The following is a 22757-nucleotide window of genomic DNA, read 5'->3' as shown; positions in this document are numbered from 1 at the left end:
AAATTGTCAGAAAGAGTAGTAATGGCATTTTAAACTAAAGATAAATATTTCCTGATCATATAATTATGAAAAAAATCAGTATTTTCATCATACAACAATAATTTCATCTTTCTTTTTAAGTATATATATTTAGAATAGTATCAAAGCATTAATATCTGTAATGGAGATTTTCTTACCTGGTTTCTTTGATAACAAAAGTTGCAAGCCCAGAGTTTTGCTCGATAATCCACTTGACTGTTTTAAGAAAAGATACAACAGCTCATATTTCAGTTCTATTTTACAAGAATCCTAATATCAATAAAATTAATTTCTTTCTAAAATATGAATATATTCAAATATAGTTAAAGTGATCTTCAAAAGCCATCTACAATATTTTTAAATGCTACCAATATCGAATCCATACTTTTAACATATACAAGTTTACTTATAAATAAATATACTATAACTTTTAGTGTATAGTAAGTATTAATGAAATTAAGATGATTACTCAGGTGTAGAAAAGTCAAAAATGATTTATTGAATGCTTAACATGCTATTTTTCTAAGTGCTAGTGATAGTGAACAAGACACTAAAGGTCCCTGGTCTCATTGAGTTTATATTCTAAAAAAGACAGACAATGGAAAAGTAGATACATAAGTACGGAAGACATTTTTTGTTTGTTTGTTTGTTTGTTTGTTTGTTTTTAGAGAGAAAGGACAGAAAGAGGGAGAGACAGAAACATCAATGATGAAAGGGAATCACTAATCTTCTGCCTCCTGCATGCCCCCCACTGGGGATCAAGGCAAAACCTGGCATATGCCCCACCTCCTGGTTCACAGGTCAATGCTGAACCACACCGTCAGGGCACTTTTTTTTATTTTAAAGAAGATCAATTTTTTAAAATATATTTTAGTCATTTTTTTTAACAGAGAGGAAGGGAGAGGGATAGAGAATTAGAAACATCAATGAGAGAAACATCAATCAGCTGTCTCTTGCACAGCCACTACTGCGGATGTGCCTGCAACCAAGGTACATGCCCTTGATTGGAATTGAACCTGGGACCCTTGAGTCTGCAGGCCAACATTCTATCAACTGATCTAAACCGATTAGGGCTGTCAGAGCACTTTTTAACACATAAATATTTTAATGGATTTTTGAGAGAAAGAGTAAGGGAGAAAGAGAAACATAAATGTGAGAAACATCAATAGGCTTCTGTCACACCTCCTGCTGAGGATTGAGCCTGCAACCCAGGCATGTGGCCGGTTTGAAAATTGAGTGGACAACCTTTTAGTGCACAGAATGACACCCAACCAACTGTGCCACACTGGCCAGTGCTAAACAGATGATACTTTTAGATAGTAATAATAAAAATTAATGAAAACAAAGCAGGATGTGAGAATGTGTTTGTGAGGACTACCTTAAAGGAAGGCCTTCTTAAACAGCTGAAATATAACCTAAGTGAAAAGGAACCTGTCATAGGAAAATCTGGGGGTAGAGCAATCCAGGCAGACTACATACCTATTACACAAGTTCCGAGGTAGAAATAAGTTTGGTATATTCAAAAATCATAAAGAGGCTGAAACCGGTTTGGCTCAGTGGTAGAGCGTCGGTCTGCGGACTGAAAGGTCCCAGGTTCGATTTCGCTCAAGGGCATGTACATTGGTTGCAGGCACATCCCCAGTAGGAGGTGTGCAAGAGGCAGCTGGTCGATGTTTCTCTCTCTCCCTTCCTCTCTGCAAAATATCAATAAAATATATATTTTTTTTAATCATAAAGAGGGGCCCTGGCCAGGTAGTTCAGTTGGTTAGAGTGTCGTCTGATACACCAAGGTTGGGGGTTCAGTCCTGATCATAGCACATATAAGAATCAACCAATAAATGCATAAATAAGTGTAAGAACAAATCCATCCCTTTCTCTCTCTCCTCCTCTTCCTATCCTCATCTCTAAAATACATACATACTTTTTTTAATTTTAAGTCAGAAAGGGAATAAGGTATAAAGTAGATGAGCCCAGCCAGTGTTCCACAGTGGTTGAGCATTGACCTATGAGCCAGGAGGTCACAGTTCGAGTCCTGGTCAGGGCACATGCCTGGGTTGTGGGTTCGATCCCAAGTGTAGGGCATGCAGGAGGCAGCTGATCAATGATTCTCTCTCCTCATTGATGTTTCTATCTCTCCTCCTCTCCCTTCCTCTCTGAAATGAAGAAAAATATGATTATTTTAAATAATAAAAATAAACTAGATGAGTATTAGATAAACATGATATGAGGGCAGAAATATATAGAGGGTAGATCATATAGGGCTTTAGAGGACTTTCGAAGGGGATTTTTTTATTCCAACTCTGAAAAGAAGCTACTGGAGGATTTTAATAACCTGATACCCATTTATAAAACTCTAGCTTTTAGGTGGAGAATAGACTGCTGAAAGGTACGAATCAAAATAGAGAGACCAATTAGGAAGTTAATGAAATTGACCAGAAAAAAGATAGTATATCTTCAAGCAGAATGTATTAGCAAAGATTGAATATGAGACAGAATCAGTAATGTTTTGGAGATAGGATTGATCAGAAGACTGGGAAGGAATGAGGGAGTGAAAAGAAGAATAAAAATTATTCCTGATTTTCTGTTTATGCAACAAGAAATCATAACATTTTCAAACACCATGCAATTCAATTATGACTTTTCTAATTGACAAGAGGTCTGTTGATAAACAGCCAGTACCAGAATCTAGAAAATACAGATAAGACCTAATGATTTATATAGGAACAATTTAACATTTGGTCTCTTATTACCTAACTACTCCTAAAATCTCCCTAGCTGGTTTGGCTCAGTGGATAGAGCGTCGGCCTGCGGACTGAAGGGTCCTGGGTTCGATTCTGGTCAAGAGCACATGCCCAAGTTGTGGGCTCAATCCCCAGAAGGGGGCGTATAGGAGGCAGAAGATCAATGATTCTCCCTCATCATTGATATTTCTATCTCACTCTCCCTGTTCCTTCCTCTCTGAAATAAATAAAAATATATTTAAAAAATAAAATAAAATCTTTAAGCTCTTTGGATTTGACTATCCTCATTTGAAAATAAATAACTATAAACAAAGACTATTTTCTATAAATGAGTGAGAAAGAAACCACATTTCTAAATCATACTACCATATTCATTTTTTCCATATATATGAATTACCATAAAGGATTCAAAACTGCACGGCAAGTGGTCCTACTACACAAAACAGGCTCATATTGAATAGGTGGTAAATCAGGTCTCTCCTTTAGTGGTGTAAATAAGGCTGCTACTGGAACAACCATTCTTGTAGCTTCCAGCCGACTTGATGGCCAAACATTCCAACTAAATCGTACTCCATCTCGTTCTTCATTTTGTTGTATAAATTCCAAATAGGTTGTCATTGTGGAGCTTGAGTCTTATTTCTGTAAAATAATTAAAAGATATTCTCAGAGACTTCACTTCAAGAGAAACCAAGATGGCAACATAGGTAAACATCTGAACTGCTGCCCCAAACAACAATTTCAAAACTACAAATAAAAGACAAAACAGACATCATCCAGAACCACAGGAAGGCTGGCTGAGTGAAAATTCTACAACTAGAAGGAAAGAGAAAAGCACACGGACTCACAGGAGCACCGGAAGTGCAGGTGTACGAAGGCACGCGTGCAGAGAGGGCTAGCACCTGAGTATGCGGCTGGCTTTCTCAATTGGGAGGGAGACAAAAGCTCCTGACTGCTCTGAACTCTAATTCCAGGTGAGACTCTGGGGAGAAACTGGACTGTCTGGCAATGGACAAAACTCGAGGGCAGCTTTCTCTCAAAGGTAGTTGCAGAAATTACTGGGGGACACTGGGACCCAGGAGCCTCTTAGGGCAGGGAAGACATGAAGCCACTGATGTTTGCTCCTTCCTGAGATCCCGCTCCACAAAACCACTGCAGTTTGCTCCGCCCTGAGACTCCACCCCATCCAAGCTGAGCACAGGGGCTTTTGCATATTAATAGTCTGGTCCTTTTGAATTCTAAACTTACCTAACAAACTGCAGTTGATCAATGAGACCCAGAACACCCAAAAGAAGGCCCAAGGCCAAGAGCAGATTACGTTGCTTCACAGCTGGCCCTTGTCAGGGCACTTCCAAACTCCAAACAAAGAAGAGGAATCTGCAGATCTCTCTGTAGCTCCTGCAGGGTGGCCTCAGGAAGAAGCTAAATTTGCACCTCCTTGGAGAGCCAAGAGCCAGTGTACCCAGGGGTCAGAGTGGAATCAACCAGATTACAACTCCTCAGATCCATAAGGGACACACTCAGGGGTCAGACTCAGTGAGCACCAAAGCCCCATTGAAACAAATCTTGTCTCATAAGGGTGTCTCCAGCACAGAATTTCTCCCACCATTGACACAAGTGATCCTCACAGCCAATTGGCCTGAAGCTCAATTCCTCCCAGTGATACCAACAACAATCAAGGCTTAACTACAAGACTATGCACACAGCCCACAAAGTGATGCACCAAGAGTATCCACCTCAGGTAATTGGGAAGGCTGAGCCAGTGGGCCCTATAGGACACCTAGCATCCAAAGCCACTCTATCAACATAGGGAAGCATCCAAAACGCAGAGACGGCCAAAGCCAGTTTGTCTCAGTGGATAGAGTGTCAGCCTGCAGACTGAAAGGTCTCAGGTTTGATTCCGGTAAAGGGCATGTACCTTGGTTGGGGACACATCCCCAATAGGGGGTGTGCAGGAGGCAGCTAATCAATGTTTCTCTCTCATTGTTGTTTCTAACTATCTCTCTCCCTTCCTCTCTGTAAAAAATCAATAAAATATATTTTTTTAAATGCAGAAACAGGTCACAAATGACAGAAATTGAGGAAAGCAAACTACTGGATATAGGGTTCAAAACCACAGTTATAAGGTTTTTCACAAATTATCTAGAAAAGGCGGATTAATTTAGTGAGACCCTTGAGAATATGAAAAAGGGCCAACTAGAAATTAAACGTACACTGACTAAAATAAAGATTAATATACAGAGATCCAACAGCAACTAGAGTATCCCAAGAATCAAGTCAAAGATTTGAAATACAAAGAAGCAAAAAACACCCAACCAGGAAAGCAAAAAGAAAAAAACAATCCAAAAATATGAAGATAGTATAAGGAGCCTCTGGAACAACTTCAAGCATACCAACATCTGAATTATGGGGGAGCCAGAAGAAGAGAGAGAGCATGATACTTAAAATCTATTTGAAGAAATAATGACAGAAAGCTGCCACCTGGTGAAAGAAATAGACTTACAAGTCCAGGAAGCACACAGAACCAAAAACAAAAAGAATCCAAAGAGGGCCACATCAAGACACATCATAATTAAAATGCCAAGAGCAAAAGACAAAAAGACAATATTAAAAGCAGCAAGAGAATAACAGTTACATACAAGGGAATGCCCACTGGATTGTCAGCTGATTTATCAACAGAAACTATGCAGGCCAGAAGGGAGTGGCAAGAAATATTCAAAGTGATGAAGAGCAAGAACCTACAACCAAGATTACTCTACCCAGCAAAGCTATCATTCAGAATTGAAGGTCTGATAAAGAGCTTCACAGATAAGAAAAAGCTAAAGGATTTCATCAACACCAAACCAGTATTATATGAAATGCTAAAAGGTATTCTTCAAGAAAAGGAAGAAGAAAAAGGTAAAGATAAAAATTATGAACAACAAATACATATTTATCAACAAGTGAATCAAAAAATTAAGTGAATAAAAAATCTGATGAACAGAATAAACTGGTGAATATAATAGAATCAGGGGCATAGAAAGGGAGTGGACTGACAATTCTTGGGGGAAAAGGGGTTGGGGGGTACAAGAAGAGACTAGGCAAAAATCGTACAACTATGGATGAGGACAGTGGCGGGGGGGGGGGGTAGGGGCAGAAGGTGGGATGGGAACTGGGTGGAAGGGAGTTATGGGGGGGGGAAAGAGGAACAATTGTAATAATCTGAACAATAAAGATATATTTTTAAACACACACACATATATATATATATATATATATATATATATATATATATATTCTCAAACTCTCTTATGAAAATTCAAAATAAGTATGTTTTCCCTACTTTCAACAATATTAATCGACTAGAAATCATTACCAAAGAAAATATTTATCTAGGAAAAATATTAGCAAGCAACAATAACCCAACTTATAACAAAATAATAAATGACTCTTAGACCCAAAAAGTAGTAAATTTACTACCAGGGGGAGGAGGATGCCATCCTGATTAGGGGACAAAATCAAGCTGTATCTCCACCTTGTTACTCTCTAACTGCTTATCTAAGATGTCAGCTTTCCTACCTAGGCAACAATTCTATCTTGTGTTCTCAAACTACAACAGTGGTTAGTGTTAGAAAGAAATCAATAAATATCTAGATAGATAGATAGATAGATAGATAGAAAGAAAGAAAGAAAGAAAGAAAGAAAGAAAGAAAGAAAGAAAGAAAGAAAGAAAGAAAGAAAAAGAGCCAACATGGATGCTGAAGTTGCTAAGAACAATGATGTGATGAGGAACTGATCCTCAAATATTAAGTGAGGGGAGAAAAAATATAATTCAATAAAAGTATATTATAGCCCTAACCAGTCTACCTCAGTGGATAGAGCATCAGCCTGCGGACTGGATGGCCTCAGGTTTGATTACAGTCAAGGGTATATACTTTGGATGCAGGCACATCCCCAGTGAGGGGTGTGCTGGAGGCAGCTGATCGATGTTTCTCTCTCTCATCAATGTTTCTAACTCTCTATCCTTCTCCCTTCCTCACTGTAAAAAATCAATAAAATATATTTATAAAATAAAAATATAAAAGTATAATGTAATTTTTATTTTAGAAACATTTCAAATAAATTTTGATAATACAAATTACAGAAAGTGAACCTTAACAAATATAAGTATCTTAAGTAGCTAAGAGCTTCCTCTATTTTAAAAGAAATAAGATGCCAATTATACCTCACTTAATAATAAAATTAAAATTAAACAGTATTTCCTCCTATCAGAATCTGAGAGACCAGAACAGAAACTTCTGTTAAACAAGAGCAAACATGGGTTTTTACAAAGAATGATAAAGAATAAAGGGAAATTCTAAGATAACTAAATATATTTAGAAAAAAATTATTTTGAAGGTACATTTTATATAGGAGATAGCTTTGAGAAGGATGATATGAACTTTCACGAAAAAGTGGTTGTTGAAAGATAATGGTAAAACAAAGGCCTGAGATAGACAAAGGGAGTTAGAAGGGGCCAACCTTTCTAACATAGGCCACAGTAGGAGAAACAATCTTCTTTGGGAGAGAAATCCAGTGTTTAGCAACAGTTTCCATGATACAGATGTAAACATAAATTCTAGGAGTTCCGCCATGGCCTCCAAGACAGCAAATCGTACTCCTCCGAGATCTCATCGGGAGCTGGAGGGGCGCATCCCAGGACAGGACAAGTATTCCGTGCTGTTGCCCACCTACAACGAGCGCGAGAACCTGCTGCTCATCATGTGGCTGCTGGTGAAAAGCTTCTCCGAGAGTGGAATAGACTATGAAATTATAATCATAGATGATGGGAGCCCAGATGGAACAAGGCAAGTTGCTGAACAGTTGAGAAGATCTATGGATCAGACAAAATTCTTCTAAGATCACGGGAGAAAAAGTTGGGGCTAGAAACTGCATATATACCTAGAATGAAACATGCCACAGAAAACTACATAATTATAATGGATGCTGATCTCTCACACCATGAAGCAAAAGGAAGGTAATTTTGATATTGTCTCTGGAACTCGCTACAAAGGAAGTGAAGGTGATTATGGCTGGGATTTGAAAAAAAAATTAATCAGCCATGGGGCCAATTTTATAACTCAGATTTTGCTGAGACCAGGAGCATCTGATTTAACAGGAAGTTTCAGATTATATTGAAATGAAGTTCTACAGAAATTAATAGAAAAATGTGTTTCTAAAGGCTACATTTTCCAGATGGAAATGATTGTTCGAGCAACACAGTTGAATTACACTATTGACAAGGTTCCAATAACATTTGTGGATCATGTTTACGGTGATTCTAAGTTGGGAGGAAACAAAATAGTTTCTTTCTTGAAAGGATTATTGACTCTTTTTGCAACTACATAATAAAAAGTTGCTTATTTATCACGTTCATTTTAATTTTTTTTAAGTTGTGTATTGCATTTATTCAGTAAACCTATGATTTTATATATTGATTTGTATTTTTTAAAATAAATCTTTATTGTTCACAATATTACAAATGTTCCTCATTTTTCCCCCCTCCATTGCTCCCCTCCACCAGGTTCCCACCCCACCCTCTGCCCTTTCCCCACCCCCCACTGTCCTCATCCATAGGTGCACAGTTTATGTTCAGTCTCTTCCCACCCACTCCCACTCCCCTTTTCCCCGAGAATAGTCAGTTCACTCCCCTTCCATACCTCAGATTCTATTATATTCACCAGTTAATATTGTACATCAGATTTTTTTTAATTCCCCTGGTTTTTAGATTCACTTGTTGATAATTACATATTTGTTGTTCATAATTTTTATCTTTGTTTTCTTTCTCTTCCGAAAGAACCCCCTTCAGCAATTCATATAATTCTGGTTTGGCGGTGATGAACTCCTTTAGCTCTTTTTTATTAGTGAAGCTCTTTTTCTGGCCTTCGATTCTGAGTGATAGCTTTGCTGGGTAGAGTATTTTTGACTGTGGGTTCTTGCTATTCATCACCTTGAATATTTCTTGCCATTCCCGTCTGGCCTGCATGGTTTCTGTTGAGAAATCAGCTGACAATCATATGGGTGCTCCTTTATAGGTAACTACCTGCTTTTCTCTTGTTGTTTTTAATATTCTCTCTTTGTCTTTTGCTCTTGGATTTTTAATTATGATGTGTCTTGGTGTGTTATTCTTTGGATTCCTTTTGTTTGGGGTTCTGTGAGCTTCCTGGACTTGTAAGTCTAATTCTTTCACCAGGTGGGGGAAGTTTTCTGTCACTATTTCTTTCAGTATGTTTTCGATATCTTGCTCTCTCTCATCTTCTGGGACCCCCATAATTCTGATGTTGGTTCGCTTGAAGTTGTCCCAGAGGTAATTATCTTCAACTTTCTGTATTCTCTTGTCTTCTTGCTTCTGCAGAGAAGTGTCTTCTAGCTCTTTATGTTCCAAATCTTTGACTTGATTCTTGTGATCTTCCATTCTGTTTTTAGTACTCTGTATAGTATTTTTATTTCAGACAATATATTCTTTATTTCTTGTTGATCCCTTATTATTTCTAGTTGATCCCCTTTCCTATCCTCATAGGTCTCGTTTATTTTATCGGCCTTTTCTGGGAAATTCTTGAAAAACCTTATAAGCGTGGTTTTGAACTCTATATCTAGTCACTTTTTGTCCTCCATTTCTTTTCATTTTTTTTTAATATGTTTTATTGATTTTTTTAGAGAGGAAGGGAGAGAGATAGAGAGCTAGAAACATCGATGAGAGAGAAACATCGACTAGCTGCCTCTTGCACACCCCCTACTGGGGATGTGCCCGCAACCAACGTACATGCCCCTGACCAGAATCGAATCTGGGACCTTTCAGTCCACAGACTGACGCTCTACCACTGAGTCAAACCAGTTTCGGCTTGTTCTCCATTTCTTTCGTTTGTGATCTGTTTCCTTGTCTCGGCATTTTTGCAGCTTCCCTGAGTCGGTAGCCTTAAAAGTCTCTGTGTTCAGCTTGGATGGGGCAGAGTTTCAGGGTGGAGGCACCTGAGAGAAAGGTGCCCCCAAGTTTCACCCGCTACCAAACAGTTTAGGCTCTCCCCCAATGAGCCCGGAACTGGGGTTCAGTTCAGTTGGAAATGGGGTTGGAAGTGGGGTTCAGAGCAGTCTGGAGCTTTTGTCTCCTTCCTGCTAGGGCAATCTAGCAGCAGAGTCAACAGTCCATCCTCTGCGCGAATGTGCGTGCCTCCCGGGGCTCTGCCTTTCGCTGCTTCCCTGAGATTCTGCCTTACAGCCCAGGCTCCCTCTGTATAAGCCTGGGTCCCCAGGGTCTGGCCTAGAACTGGGTTCAGTGCTGTCGGATCTGGGTTCAACACAGTCCGGAGCTTTTATCTCCTTCCCGCTAGGGAACGCCAGCCAGGCACCCAGCCTCCCCCTCCTCTCCCACTCCGTCCTCTCTGTGCGTGCAACGTGTCTCCATACCTTAGGCTTTTACAGCTCCTCTGATTTTCCTTCTGGTTTTCTCTTTCCTTCTCATTGTAGAATTTCCAGTCAGTCGACTTTCCTGTAGTTATGGGTAATGTCCATTTTGTATTTTAGTTGTATTTTATTGAAATTGGTGTGTGACCGTGAGAATGGCCAACATCAACAAATCAGCCGAGACCGGTTTGGCTCAATGGATAGAGCGTCCGCTTGGGGACTGAAGGGTCCTGGGTTCGATTCCGATCAAGGGCATGTACCTTGGTTGCGGGCATATCCCCAGTAGGGGGTGTGCAAGAGGCAGCTGATCGATGACTCTCTCTCATCGATGTTTCTAACTCTCTCTCTCCCTTCCTCTCTGTACAAAATCAATAAAATATATATTTTTTTAAAAAATCAATAAACAACAAGTGCTGGCAAGGTTGCGAAGAAAAAGGAACCCTCGTGCACTGCTGATGGGAATGCAGACTGGTGCAACCACTGTGGAGAACAGTATGGAGTTTCCTCAAAAAACTGAAAATGGAACTCCCGTTTGACCCAGTAATCCCACTCCTAGGAATATATCCCAAGAAACTAGAAACACCAGAACCAATGAGGAGGAGGATCCAAGATGGCTGCTTGGGTAAACATCTAACCGCAGCAGCACACAACAATTTCAATGGAATACAACTAAAATGTAGAGTGGACATTGCCCAGAGCTACAGGTAGTCGACTGACTGAAAACTCTACAATAGGAAGGAGGGAGAAAACCAGAAGGAAAATCAGAGGAGCTGAAAAAAAGCCTAAGGTACGGAGACATGCTGCGCGCCCGCCCGCACGCACGCGCACGGAGAGGTCACAGCCGGAGAGGAGGAGAGGGCTGGGTGCTGCCTGGCGTTCCCTAGCCGGAAGGAAATAGAACCCTCAGCCTAAGCTGAACCCCCGAACCGGCAGCACTGAGCCCCAGTTATGGGCCAGACCCTGGGGACCCAGGCTCCGGCAGGGGGAGACGGGGCTGTGAGGCGGAATCCCAGGGGAGCAGCGAAAGGCGGGGCCCCCAGAGTCGCGCGCACATTGTACGCAGAGGACTGAATGTTGACTCTGATGCTGGATTACCCTAGCATGAAGAAACAAAGCCTCCGGTGGCGCTGAGCCTCAGAGCGGAGTGCCCCGAACTCCAGGTCTGGGCCAGTCCCTGGGGACCCAAGCTCAAGCAGAGGAAGACAGGGCTGTGAGGTGGAGTCCTGGGGGAGCTACAAAAAGCGGAGCTCCTGGAGTCGCGCACACTGGGCGCAGAGGACAATCTGTTGACTCTGATCCTGGACTCCCCTAGCGGGAGGGAGAAAGAAAGCTCCAGACTGGAGGAACGCGACGAGGAGCAGGAGCCCCTGCCGGACACTGGCCAGCCGGGCACTAGCAAGGAGCCGGGCAACGGGGCCCCCACGGGGGGCCCCTGAGCCTTAGACCACTGAGCGCGGGCAACGGAACCAAGGACGGGGGCTGCTTCCTAGGCAGCGCCGACCCCGGCAATAGGCTGAAGCAGCGCAGGAGCCCACGGAGAACAAAGGGGTGCCACAGGCCAACCTGCTGAGCTCCCAGGACAAGGAGGAAGAAACCAAAGAAGTTCTCAATGTGAAGAAATCAAGTGAGAGCAAAAGATAGTAAAATTACTTAAAAAAGAATACAAAGAAGATCTTGAAAAATCAAAGATTAAGTCAGAACTCAACTCACCAGCCAACATTGCAACATAAATGCTTTTTTAAAAAAAAAGAAAAAAAAGAAAAAGGGACAGAATGTTGGAACAGTGGCGACCAGGCCTAGAGTGGCCAGGCACAAGGCAGTGGCAGCCGGACCCAGAGCAGCAGCGGCCAGAACCAGAGCATCAACGGCCAGCACTGGAGCAGCCAGACCTGGGGCAGTGGCAGCCAGGCCTGAGGCGGAGGCGGCCAAGACCAGGGTGGCCAGTCCAGGAACACCCAGACCCGGAGTGGCCAGGCCCGAAGAAGCTGGGCCCAGAGCAGCCGGGTTGGGAGCAGCCAGGCCCAGAACAGCAGTAGCCAAGCCCAGAGCATCCAGGCCGGGAGCGACCAGGCTCGGAGCGGCCGGGCCCGGAGCAGCCGGACCCAGAGCAGCCGGGTCGAGTGCGGCCAGGCCGGGAGCAGCAGCTACCAGGCTGGGAGCGGCCAGGCCCGGAGCAGCCGGGTCTGGTGTGGCCAGGCCCGGAGCAGCGGCTGCCAGGCTGGGAGCGGCCAGGCCCGGAGCAGCGGCTGCCAGGCTGGGAGCGGCCAGGCCCGGCGCAGCCAGGTCTGGTACGGCCAGGCCCGGAGCAGCGGTTGCCAGGCTGGGAGCAGCCAGGCCCGGAGCAGCAGCTGCCAGGCTTGGAGCGGCCAGGCCCGGAGCGGCCGGGCCCGGAGCAGGCGGGCCCAGAGCAGCCGGGTAGGGTGTGGCCAGGCCTGGAGCAGCAGCTGCCAGGGTGGAAGCGGCCAGGCCCGGAGCAGCCGGGTCTGGTGCAGCCAGGCCCGGAGCAGCAGCTGCCAGGCTGGGAGCGGCCAGGCCCGGAGCAGCCGGGTCTGGTGCAACCAGGCCCGGAGCAGAGGCTGCCAGGCTGGGAGCCGCCAGGCCCGGATTGGCGGGGCCCGGAGCAACCGGGCCCAGAGCAGCCTTGTCGGGTGCGGCCAGGCCTAGAGCAGCAACAGCCAAGTCCAGAGCAACTAGGTCGGGAGCGGCAGTGGCCAGACCTGGAGCAGCTGGTTGTGGAACGAACCAGAGCAACAGAGGCCAGGCCCAGAGCAGCCAGGTCCGGAACAGCTCACAACTCGCCTGCCCCTCCCCCACGGCTGCCTCTCAGACATGGCTGGAAACTTTTGCGGGAACTTGAGGGTCTGCTGACTCAAGTGATGAAGGCTTAGATCTGGATGTGTTGAGTTAGTATAGCGCTGGGGTGTTGATCTGTGAGTGCCTTGGGTGGGGCCTGGATGAGGCTGGTTGACCTATCTGGAAATGTTTTTTGTGTGAAGAGTATCATTGGGCATGTGGAGGTATTATTGATATGAGAAAATGCTAAGTAACAGATTTACTATCTGAAAAGGGATTTACTATCAGGGAAAGGGAGGAAGAGACTGAACATAAACTGTGCACCTATGGATGAGGACAATGGGGGATGGGGAGGGGGCGGAGGGTGGAGTGGGAACCTGGTGGAGGGGGGACGAAATGAGGAACCTTTGTAATAATATGAACAATAAAGATTGATAAAAGAAAAAAAAAGAAAAACTAGAAACACCAATCAAAATGATAAACACACCCCTATGTTCATAGCAGCACAATCTATTCGATACAATAGCTAGAATTTGGAAACAGCCTAGGTGCCAATCAGCAGATGATTGAATCAAAAAAATATGGTACATCTACACAATGGAATACTATGCTGCCATAAAAAAAGAAGGAATTCTCTTCATTTGCAGCAACCTGGATGGAATTGGAGAACATCATGCTGAGTGAAATAAGCCAGTCAATGAAAGAAAGACACCACATGACCTCACTCATCTATGGATAATAAAGAACATTATAAACTAATGAACCAAAAGATAGATATAGAGACAGTAAAGCAACAAGCAGACTGTCAAATTACAGCAGGGAGGGTAGGGAGATCTGGGGGAGATAAGAGATCAACTGAAGGACTTGTATACATGCATATAAATACAACCAATGGACACAAAACTCTGAGGAGGGAGGGTATGAATGGTAGGGGAGGGGAATGGTAAGGTATGTACACAGATAATAATTTAATTTTTTTTAAAAAGGGTGGGGGGGCCAAAACCGGTTTGGCTCAGTGGTAGAGCGTCGGTCTGCTGACTGAAAGGTCCCAGGTTCAATTCCAGTCAAGGACATGAACATTGGTTGCAGGCACATCCCCATTAGGTGTGCAAGAGGCAGCTGGTCGATGTTTCTCATTGACGTTTCTAGCTCTCTATCTCTCTCCCTTCCTCTCTGTAAAAAATCAATAAAATATATTTTTTTAAAAAGAAAAATTGTTGTGCCGGGACCAGTTTGGCTCAGTGGATAGAGCGTCGGCCTGCGGACTGAAAGGTCCCAGGTTCGATTCCGGTCAAGGGCATGTACCTTGGTTGCGGGCACATCCCCAGTAGGGGGTGTGCAAGAGGCAGCTGATCAATGATTCTCTCTCATCGATGTTTCTAACTCTCTGTCCCTCTCAATTCCTCTCTGTGTAAAATCAATAAAATATATTAAAAAAAAAAATTGTTGTGTGAGGCTGCAGTTAGGTGTTACCTATGCCACCATCTTGGATTCTCTCCACATTCATTTCAATTTAAACAGAGGAAGCTGGTTGCTGATTTTTTTAAATGTACTCTTAGAGCATAAATCATAGGTAAGATAAATTTCATGCAAATCTTTTTTTCAAAAGAAGTTCCATTTTATATATCAAATTAAATTAGAAAAATGAGCAGTATTCTCAATTTTCTTTAACATTTTGCTGTATTAAGTAAGACCTACAAATAAATGCATATGGACTTTTTTTTTAATATATTTTATTGATTTTACACAGAGAAGAATTGAGAGGGACAGAGAGTTAGAAACATGGATGAGAGAGAAACATTAACCAGCTGCCTCTTGCACACCCCCAACTGGGGATGTGCCCGCAACCAAGGTACATGCCCTTGACTGGAATCGAACCCGGGACCTTTCAGTCCGCAGGCCGACGCTCTATCCACTAAGCCAAACCAGTCCCGGCTGCATATGGACTTTTGCATAAAATATTGCTGCTTTCATTAGAGTATGTGAATGTAAAATTTCTTACAGGGGAAGATCTTGAAATATTTTCTATAAAAACTATATTCTTAGCTCTCTGTATGTAATAGATGCCAGAAGAGAAATGCTTATTCATTAAATATATTTGACTGTTTCTGTGTGCACTGAAAAAGAAATACACACTTTTGCCCTTTCTTTTACAATGTATCTGAAGTTTCTTAAATCAGATAAAACAATACATTTAGAAGAAAAAATAAACATAAATTCTATCAATAGGACTATGCAATCTCTCTTATTATATCTACAGAAAAAAATAAGCAAATGTAGTTTTCTATTCATTACTTAATTAAATCTATAACCTCAGGTGTATCTAAAATGCATCACCAAAAGGCATTAAAATATCCACTAAAATATACCAGACCAATCAGGGTTGTTCATCTGAACCACAAAACACATACAAAAAAAATGTTTTAAGTGACTTCTTCCTCAATTTTCTAAGAATGGTACATTATTAGTACTTAGGTATTTGTCATACATTTTCTCAAAACAAATGAAATAAGCCTGTCACCTAGAAAATAATTGACAGTATTTATTGCCAGTGATAAAATGAGTTTTCGAGCAAATATTAAAATATTGGAAAACTTCTATCCACTACCATCAGCTTCACAGCTTCCTAATATGTAAAGATTTTTCTGGTAATATCAATGTGGTTTTTAAAATATATTGTATAATCCTGGCCAGTTTTGCTCACTGGTTAGAGTGTTGGCCTGTGGAATGAAAGGTCTCGGGCTCAATTCCCAGTCAAGCCAAATCTCCATGTACCTCGCTTGCAAGTTTAGTCCACAGCACTGGTTGGGGTGGGATAAGAAGACAACCAATCAATCTCTTGCTCTCTCTCTCTCTCTCTCTTTCCCCCATCCCCTCCCTTTTCACTCTTTCTAAAAATCAATGGAAAAAATATCCTATTTCCTCAAGTGAGGATTAAAATTTTAATATATATTTTTATTATATATATATATGTATATGTGTGTATATATATATATATATATATATATATATACACACACACACACACACACACACACACACACATACACACAATCTAATAAAAGAGTAATATGCAGATTGAGCATCACTCCAACACACAAGATGGCTGCCCCCATGTGATCAAAGATCCTGCCCCCATGTGGACACAAGATAACCACAAGATGGCCAGCAGGGGAGGGCAGTTGGGAGGCACCAGGCCTGCAAAGGAGGTGAGTTGAGGCAATCAACCCTGCAGGGAAGTGCAGTTGGGGGGGACCAGTCCTGTACGGAAGGGCAGTTGGGGGCAACCAGGCTGGCAGGAGAGCAGTTAGACATCAATCAGGCTGGCATGGGAGTGGTTAGAGTGTGATCAGGCTGGCAGGCAGAAGCGGTTAGGGGTAATCAGGAAGGCTGGCAGGCAGGCAATTGGGAGCCAGCAGTCTTGGATTGTGAGAGGGATCCCAGATTAGAGAGGGTGCAAGCTGGGTTAAGGGACACCCCCCGCCCCTGTGCATGAATTTCGTGCACCGGGCCCCTCTAGTGTGTTAGTGTGTGTGTGTGTGTGTGTGTGTGTGTGTCCTATATAACAGCCTAAGATACAAATTGACTGTCACTCTAACATACAAGATGCCTGCCCCCCTGCGGTCAAAGATGGCCAACCCATGTGGACACAAGATGGCTGCCACAAGATGGCCAGCAGGGGAGGGCAGTTGTGGGCAATCAGGCCAGCGGGAAAGGGCAGTTAGGGGTGACCAGGCCAGCAGGGAGGGCAGATGGGGGGTACCAAGCCTGCAAGGGAGGGCAGTTGGGGGCGATCAGGCCTGCAGGGGAGGGCAGTTGGGGGGACCAGGCCTGCAGGGAAGGACAGTTGGGGGCAACCAGGCCAGCAGGGGAAAGCAGTTAGGAGTGATCAGGCAAGGAGGTAGAGTGGTAAGGGGCGACCAGGCTGGCTGGCAGGGGAGCAGTTAGGGGCACTCAGGCTGGAAGGGGGGCAGTTAGGGGACAACCAGGCTAGCAAGATGGGGGGCAGTTAGGGGCCACCAGGCCAGAAGAAGGGCAGTTAGGGGGCAACCAGACCAGCAGGTAGAGTGGTTAGGGGTGATCAGACAGGCAAGACAGGCAAGCAGTTAAGAGCCAGTGGTCCCAGATTGTGAGAAGGATGTCCAACTGCTGGTTTACGCCCTATCCCACCCAAATTGGAGAGGATGCAGGCTAGGATGAGAGACACCCCCTCCCTACCCTGTGCACAAATTTCATGCACCGAGTCTCTAGTATAGGATAATATAACAAAATGCAACATTTGGAAGATATGCATTCTTCATAAAGCAGTATCTCCAGGTTAAGATAGTATAGGGAGATGGGCCCTGGGAATGGAAATAATACCTGGCCAGAAAATGTCTAAACCACTGTTCTACATTTGCAGTTGATCAAGGTTTGGATGCTATAGGACCTTTCTGGGGTGACAATAATGAACAAGACTATAAAATAAAAATATGTATTTTTTTAAAAACTGTTCACTTTTGTTTTGTTTTGTTTTTATATATATATATTTTTTAATTGATTTCAGAGAGGAAGAGAGAGGGAGAGAGAGATAGAAACATCATTGATTGGCTGCTTCCTGCACGCCCTCCACTGGGGATTAAGCCCACAACCCAGGCACATACCCTTGGCTGAAATTGAACCTGGGATCTTTCAGTTCACAGGCCGATGCTCTATCCACTGAGCCAAACCAGCTAGGGCAAAACTGTTCATTTTTGGTAAGCATGCAAAATTATCTGGAAAAAAACTATGAAAATAACCTGCCTTTTTCCAGCTATATACTTATGAACCAGATTTCCTTCATATAATTCAACCAAAACAATGTATCACAATAGACTCAATACAGAAGTAGATATGTCTTTTTATTAAGCCAGGCGGATTTTTGTTTTTGTATGGGATTCTTAACAATCCTAATAAAAGAGTAACATGCAAATTAAACCTATCTCTGCTACACCCACAAGCCAATCAGGAGCAAATATGCAAATAAACCCAATCAAGATGGCTGTGGCTTGGGTTTCCCCAGCAATGGAAGAAGCCAAGCTTTCCACCTACACTTGCCAACCTAAGCCTCCACTCAATGCTACAAAGTTTCAATTATAGAAGATAAATAATTCCCAACAAAAATGGCAGCAGCCACGGAGCTGGAAAGAGCAGGAGGCTAGGGCTGTCCCCAGCCATGGAGAAAGCCAAGCTTCTGCAGCCCTGGCCTGCCTTGGCCTCAGCTTAAGGCTACAACGTTTCAATTATAGAAGATAAATATATCCCAACAGAAATGGCTGCTGCTACAGAGCAAGCAGAAGGCTTGGCTCCGCTCCAGGCTACAAAGTTTCAATTTTGAAGATATATAAATTGTAGAAGAAATATAAAAACAGGGCCTCCACTTGGGTTGCTGGAAGGCCTGGCTGGCCAGCAAACCACCACCAGCACCTCACTCAGGCCACCCCACGCCCCAAGGGAACCACCACCTGATCCAGGACACCCTTCAGGGCAAACCAGCTGGCCCCCATCCATGCACCAGGCCTCTATCCCAGTGGTAGGCAAACTGCAGCTCGTGAGCCACAATAGTCTCTTTGGTCCCTTGAGTTTGTGGCTCGAGAGCCATGGTTTGCCGACCACTTCTCTATGTTGTCACCCAAATCATTGCCCTAAAAATCAGTGGTCAGCAAACCACAGCTCAAGAGCCACAAACTCAAGGGACCAAAGAGACGCATGTGCCTCGCGAGCTGCAGTTTGCCAACCACTGCTCTATACTACCCAATGAAAGAGTAATATGCAGATTGACCATCACTCCAACATACAAGATGACTGCCCCCATGTGGTCAAAGATTCTGCCCCTATGTGGACACAAGATGGACAGCAGGAGAGGGCAGTTAGGAGGGACTAGACCTGCAAAGGATGGTGGTTGGGGGTGATCAAACCTGCAGGGGAGGGCAGTTAGGGTGACCAGATCAGCAGAGGAGGGAAGTTGGGGTGACCAGGCCTTCAGGGAAGGGCAATTGGGGGGAAGGGAGGGACCCAGGCCTGCAGGGGAGAGCAGTTGTGAGTGACCAGGCCTGCAGGGGAGGGCAATTAGGGGAAATCAGGGTGACAGGGGAGCAGTTAGGCATCTATTAGGCTGACAGCAGGGGAGTGGTTAGGGGGTGATCAGGCTGGCAGGCAGAAGCGGTTAGAGGCAATTAGGAAGGCAGGCAGGTGAGCAGTTGGGAGCCAGTAGTCCTGGATTGTGAGAGGGATGTCCAACCGCCCGTTTAGGCCCAATAAAACATGTAATGGGATCCCTCGACTCATCCCTTGAGGGGTCCCAGTTTGGAGAGGGTGCAGACTGGGCTGAGGGACACCTCCCCCACCATGCACAAATTTGGTGCACTGGGCCTCTAGTGTTTAAGAATAAAGGGTCCTGAGAACCACTGCCATTAGGACATTAATTCAATCAGGGAGCCTAGTAGAGAAAGTCTCTGAGACTTATCTCTCCCCTAATGTTTGCATAAAAGCATAAAACCAATGAATATGACTCAGACACTATATTAGCATGCAGACTTAACATATTAGTCACTATACATTTATTAAGTAGTACAAAACACAAAAGACTATTCTAAACAAATGTCTCATTTTTCAATACAATTTATAATCAATGGGAATTACTTTAGTTAAATAATTTATCATGGTATAACTAAAGCAAAGAAACAAAGTAATATATGATTTTAACCTAGCATATCAAACATGTATTCACAGTACTTTTTAAGGCTTCACGTATGATAGTTTTTCAATATTCCTATATTAACCATTTTATAGGTAATTAAGTAACAAACATCCTAACTTGCAAGTAAAATTGAATTCCTCCCAATATCAGATGTATTTAACTGAAAATTTAATGTGCCTCCTACTTTTCAGTTGTAAGATCCTCAATGAAGTGTTCTCAACTACTTCCGATGACTAGTATATTTTATACAAATAGCTTAAACTATTGGATCCTCAATTTTTCATCAATAAGACAAGCGATTTGGGCTAAAACTATTATACAAGGCCCTTTCTAACTTTAAATTTTTATTCAATTAAAAATGGTTGGAAGGACAAGGAGGAAACTTAACACTTATTTATATTTATATCGATATTTATACATAAAATTTTTTTTAACCAAGTTAATTTGTCTTTGAGAGTGTAGGTCGAGGAAGTTCACCTGGATACTTTCATTCGACAAACACACTCCAGTGGCTACGGGTAAGTTTCCTATGACTTTTCCTCTCCCATCAAAACGGGAAAACACTAGGGCGGAAAGACAGGTTCATTCTGGAAGGTGAACTCTATTTGTAATCAAGCCCTAAGGCATCATCAGTCTGATCTGACTTTTCTCCTTTTCCCCCTTTCACTCCCGAGGCCGAACTACGGGTGACGAAGTCACCTGGGTTCAAAGTCTAGGGCACTTCAGATCTGGCAAGAAATGAGCCAAGAAAGTCCAAGTGCCCAGCAGCGGGGATGGCCTGCGGGGGGGGGGCAGTAGCTCGGAGGCGGGATTGGGGTGCGGGGTCAGAAGCCTTTTCTCACTCGACTCCCTCCCGACACCTGATCCAGGGGAGCTGGGTGAGGGAGCCGGGCCCCTAAATCCGGAAAGAACGAAGCAGAAGGTGGGGGGTTGGGGAGAAAGGAGTGACAGGTTCAGGGTTCAAGCTACCCGCCCGGAATGACGTGCCTCGCCCATCCCCAGGCACTGAGAGGGCAGAGCGGGCACCACCCGGGAGACCCCGGGCCGCCCGCCCGCGAGGCGCCCTCCCCGCCGCCCTTCCCCGCTTCCCACAGAGAGCCAGTCCCCGGAGGCAGCCCTCGAGTGACCCCTTACCACAGTGTCCTCTCCACGAGACCCGCGCCGGTCGCAGTCTCCGCCCGACGGAAATGAGTCCTGGGCGCCGGCAAAGCAGCCGTGGCAGTGCGATCAGGACCCGCGCCGCCCCGCCCCCGGCCGCCGCGCACAACTCTGCTGGGCCAACATGGCTGGTGCCGCCTCTGCCACGTCAAGGGGAGGGGGCGGGGCGTGCGCGCGGAAAGGGGCGGGGCTTGGACCGAGGGGCGGCGCCGAAGGCCGGAAGCCTGAAGGGGACATCCTGGGCGGGGGCGGAATCTTCTGCGGAGTGGGCGGGACTAGAAGGAGCGTTGAGGAAGGGGCGGGGACGGGGCCCGAGGTGCGCAGCGAAGAAAACTAACCAAACGGAGGCGCGTGGGTGGGGCCCTCACCGGATGGAGCCGGAACTGAGAGTGTGCTGCCCTGGGGAGCGCCTTTTCCCCTTCTCCTGCCGCTGCAAGAAAGATGGGGACTTCCGTTGCCACGCAGACTCTTCTGTTCCTGAAGAGAAATGGAAACCCTCTCCTAGCGCGTCCTGCCCTCTAGGGCTCTGGTTGATTCCTAGACCGCAAACATTTCCCCTTAAAGTGAGAAGTTGTTCTTTGGAAGCAGAGTGGTAGGAAACCAGGAAAATTCCTGGGTAAGTGGAATGGGGAAACTGAAACAGTGGATTCAAACTAGCCTTATCCAGCGGCCTGCCTCACTTGCCTCCTCCCCTGCAGGGCCGATACCTTAAGCCTAAGCACTCGCAGGCGTCTTCAAACTACGGCCCAAATAGAATACAGCTTGTTCTATTTGCAATTACCACATGGGTCCATTGGATTCTCATAAGTAGGATTCATCGTGAAACCTTAGTGATCTTATTTTTCCTATATCAGGTGTGCACCCCTGGAAACATCCTGCTACTTCATTATCATTGGCATTATTTCATCATTACTCAATTATTCCAAACTATGCCTTAAAAAAACTAAAAGAGCCGAAACCGGTTTGGCTCAATGGATAGAGCATCGGCTTGGGGACTGAAGGGTCCCGGGTTCGATTCCAGTCAAGGGCATGTACCTTGGTTGTGGGCATATCCCCAGTAGGGGGTGTGCAAGAGGCAGCTGATCGATGACTCTCTCATCGATTTTTCTAACTCTTTCCCTTCCTCTCTGTACAAAATCAATAAAATATATTTTTTTAACTAAAAATAAAAATGGAAGAATGATGGAGTTATCAAACATGATAAAATAGTGAAATAAATCACTACTGCATTTTTCCTTTTTCTTTTTGCAATTCTCATAGTACAGTACCATCTTTCAAGATCTCTGTAGTATGGCCCTGACTGGTTTGTCTCAGTGCATAGAGCATTGGCCTGCAGACTGAAGAGTCCCAAGTTCAATTCCAATCAAGGGCATGTACCTTGGTTGCAGACACATCCCCATGCACAAAACTTGTGCAAGGGGCTCTGCCCTGGTAGCCATGGTGACTGCCAAGGCTCTTGCAGCCCTGGTTTTGTCTAGAACCCTGGTCAGTGAACTGGCTCTCAAGCCACATGCGGCTCTTTGGCTTGGATGAGTTTATTTTGAAGACCACGCGAAAGCAGCTTGTATTGCTTCACAGCTTCCAAACCCCAAAGAGGAGGAATCTGCAGGTCTCTCTGTAGCTCCTGCTGGGTGGTCTCATGTAGTGGCTGACTTTGCACCTCCTTGTAGTTCCAGGAGCAGGTGTAAACAATGGTCAGTGTGAAACCATACCAGATTATAGTTCTTCACATCCATAAGTGACACATTCATGGGTCAGACTCAGTGAGCACCAAAGCCCCACTGAAGTCAGCCCTGCCCCATAAGGTGTCTCCAGCACAGCAGTTCTCCCATTACAGACACAGCTGGTCCTCACACCCAATTGGCCTGGAGCTCAATTCTTCCCAGTGATACCAACAGCAATCAAGGCTTAAC

At 44.5% G+C, this 22757-nt stretch overlaps 1 protein-coding gene and 1 pseudogene across 6 annotated transcripts in view; one reads left to right on the top strand and one right to left on the bottom strand.

Annotated features, from left to right (window-relative positions):
• Positions 1-20993, bottom strand: part of SEC23A (SEC23 homolog A, COPII coat complex component) — a 96544-nt gene extending 75551 nt beyond the window's left edge. For 5 of the 6 annotated variants that reach the window (XM_036458639.2, XM_045587729.1, XM_045587720.1 and 2 more), the window contains exons 1-3: positions 20821-20993; positions 3157-3398; positions 177-234 (exon numbers count right to left, since the gene is read on the bottom strand). In XM_036458639.2, coding sequence (XP_036314532.1) covers positions 177-234; positions 3157-3377 — 279 coding nt within the window. In that variant the 5' untranslated portion in view covers positions 3378-3398; positions 20821-20993. Of the gene's footprint in view, positions 1-176; positions 235-3156; positions 3400-20820 lie in introns of all 6 variants that reach the window. The other variant, XM_036458633.2, reaches the window with a different exon arrangement.
• LOC118730605 lies at positions 7272-8153 on the top strand (annotated as a pseudogene).
• Positions 20994-22757: the final 1764 nt, after the last annotated feature.

Source organism: Pipistrellus kuhlii, unplaced genomic scaffold (assembly GCF_014108245.1).
Source record: "Pipistrellus kuhlii isolate mPipKuh1 unplaced genomic scaffold, mPipKuh1.p scaffold_m20_p_1, whole genome shotgun sequence".
Lineage (NCBI taxonomy): Eukaryota > Metazoa > Chordata > Mammalia > Chiroptera > Vespertilionidae > Pipistrellus > Pipistrellus kuhlii.
This window is presented reverse-complemented; position numbering and strand designations above follow the sequence as displayed.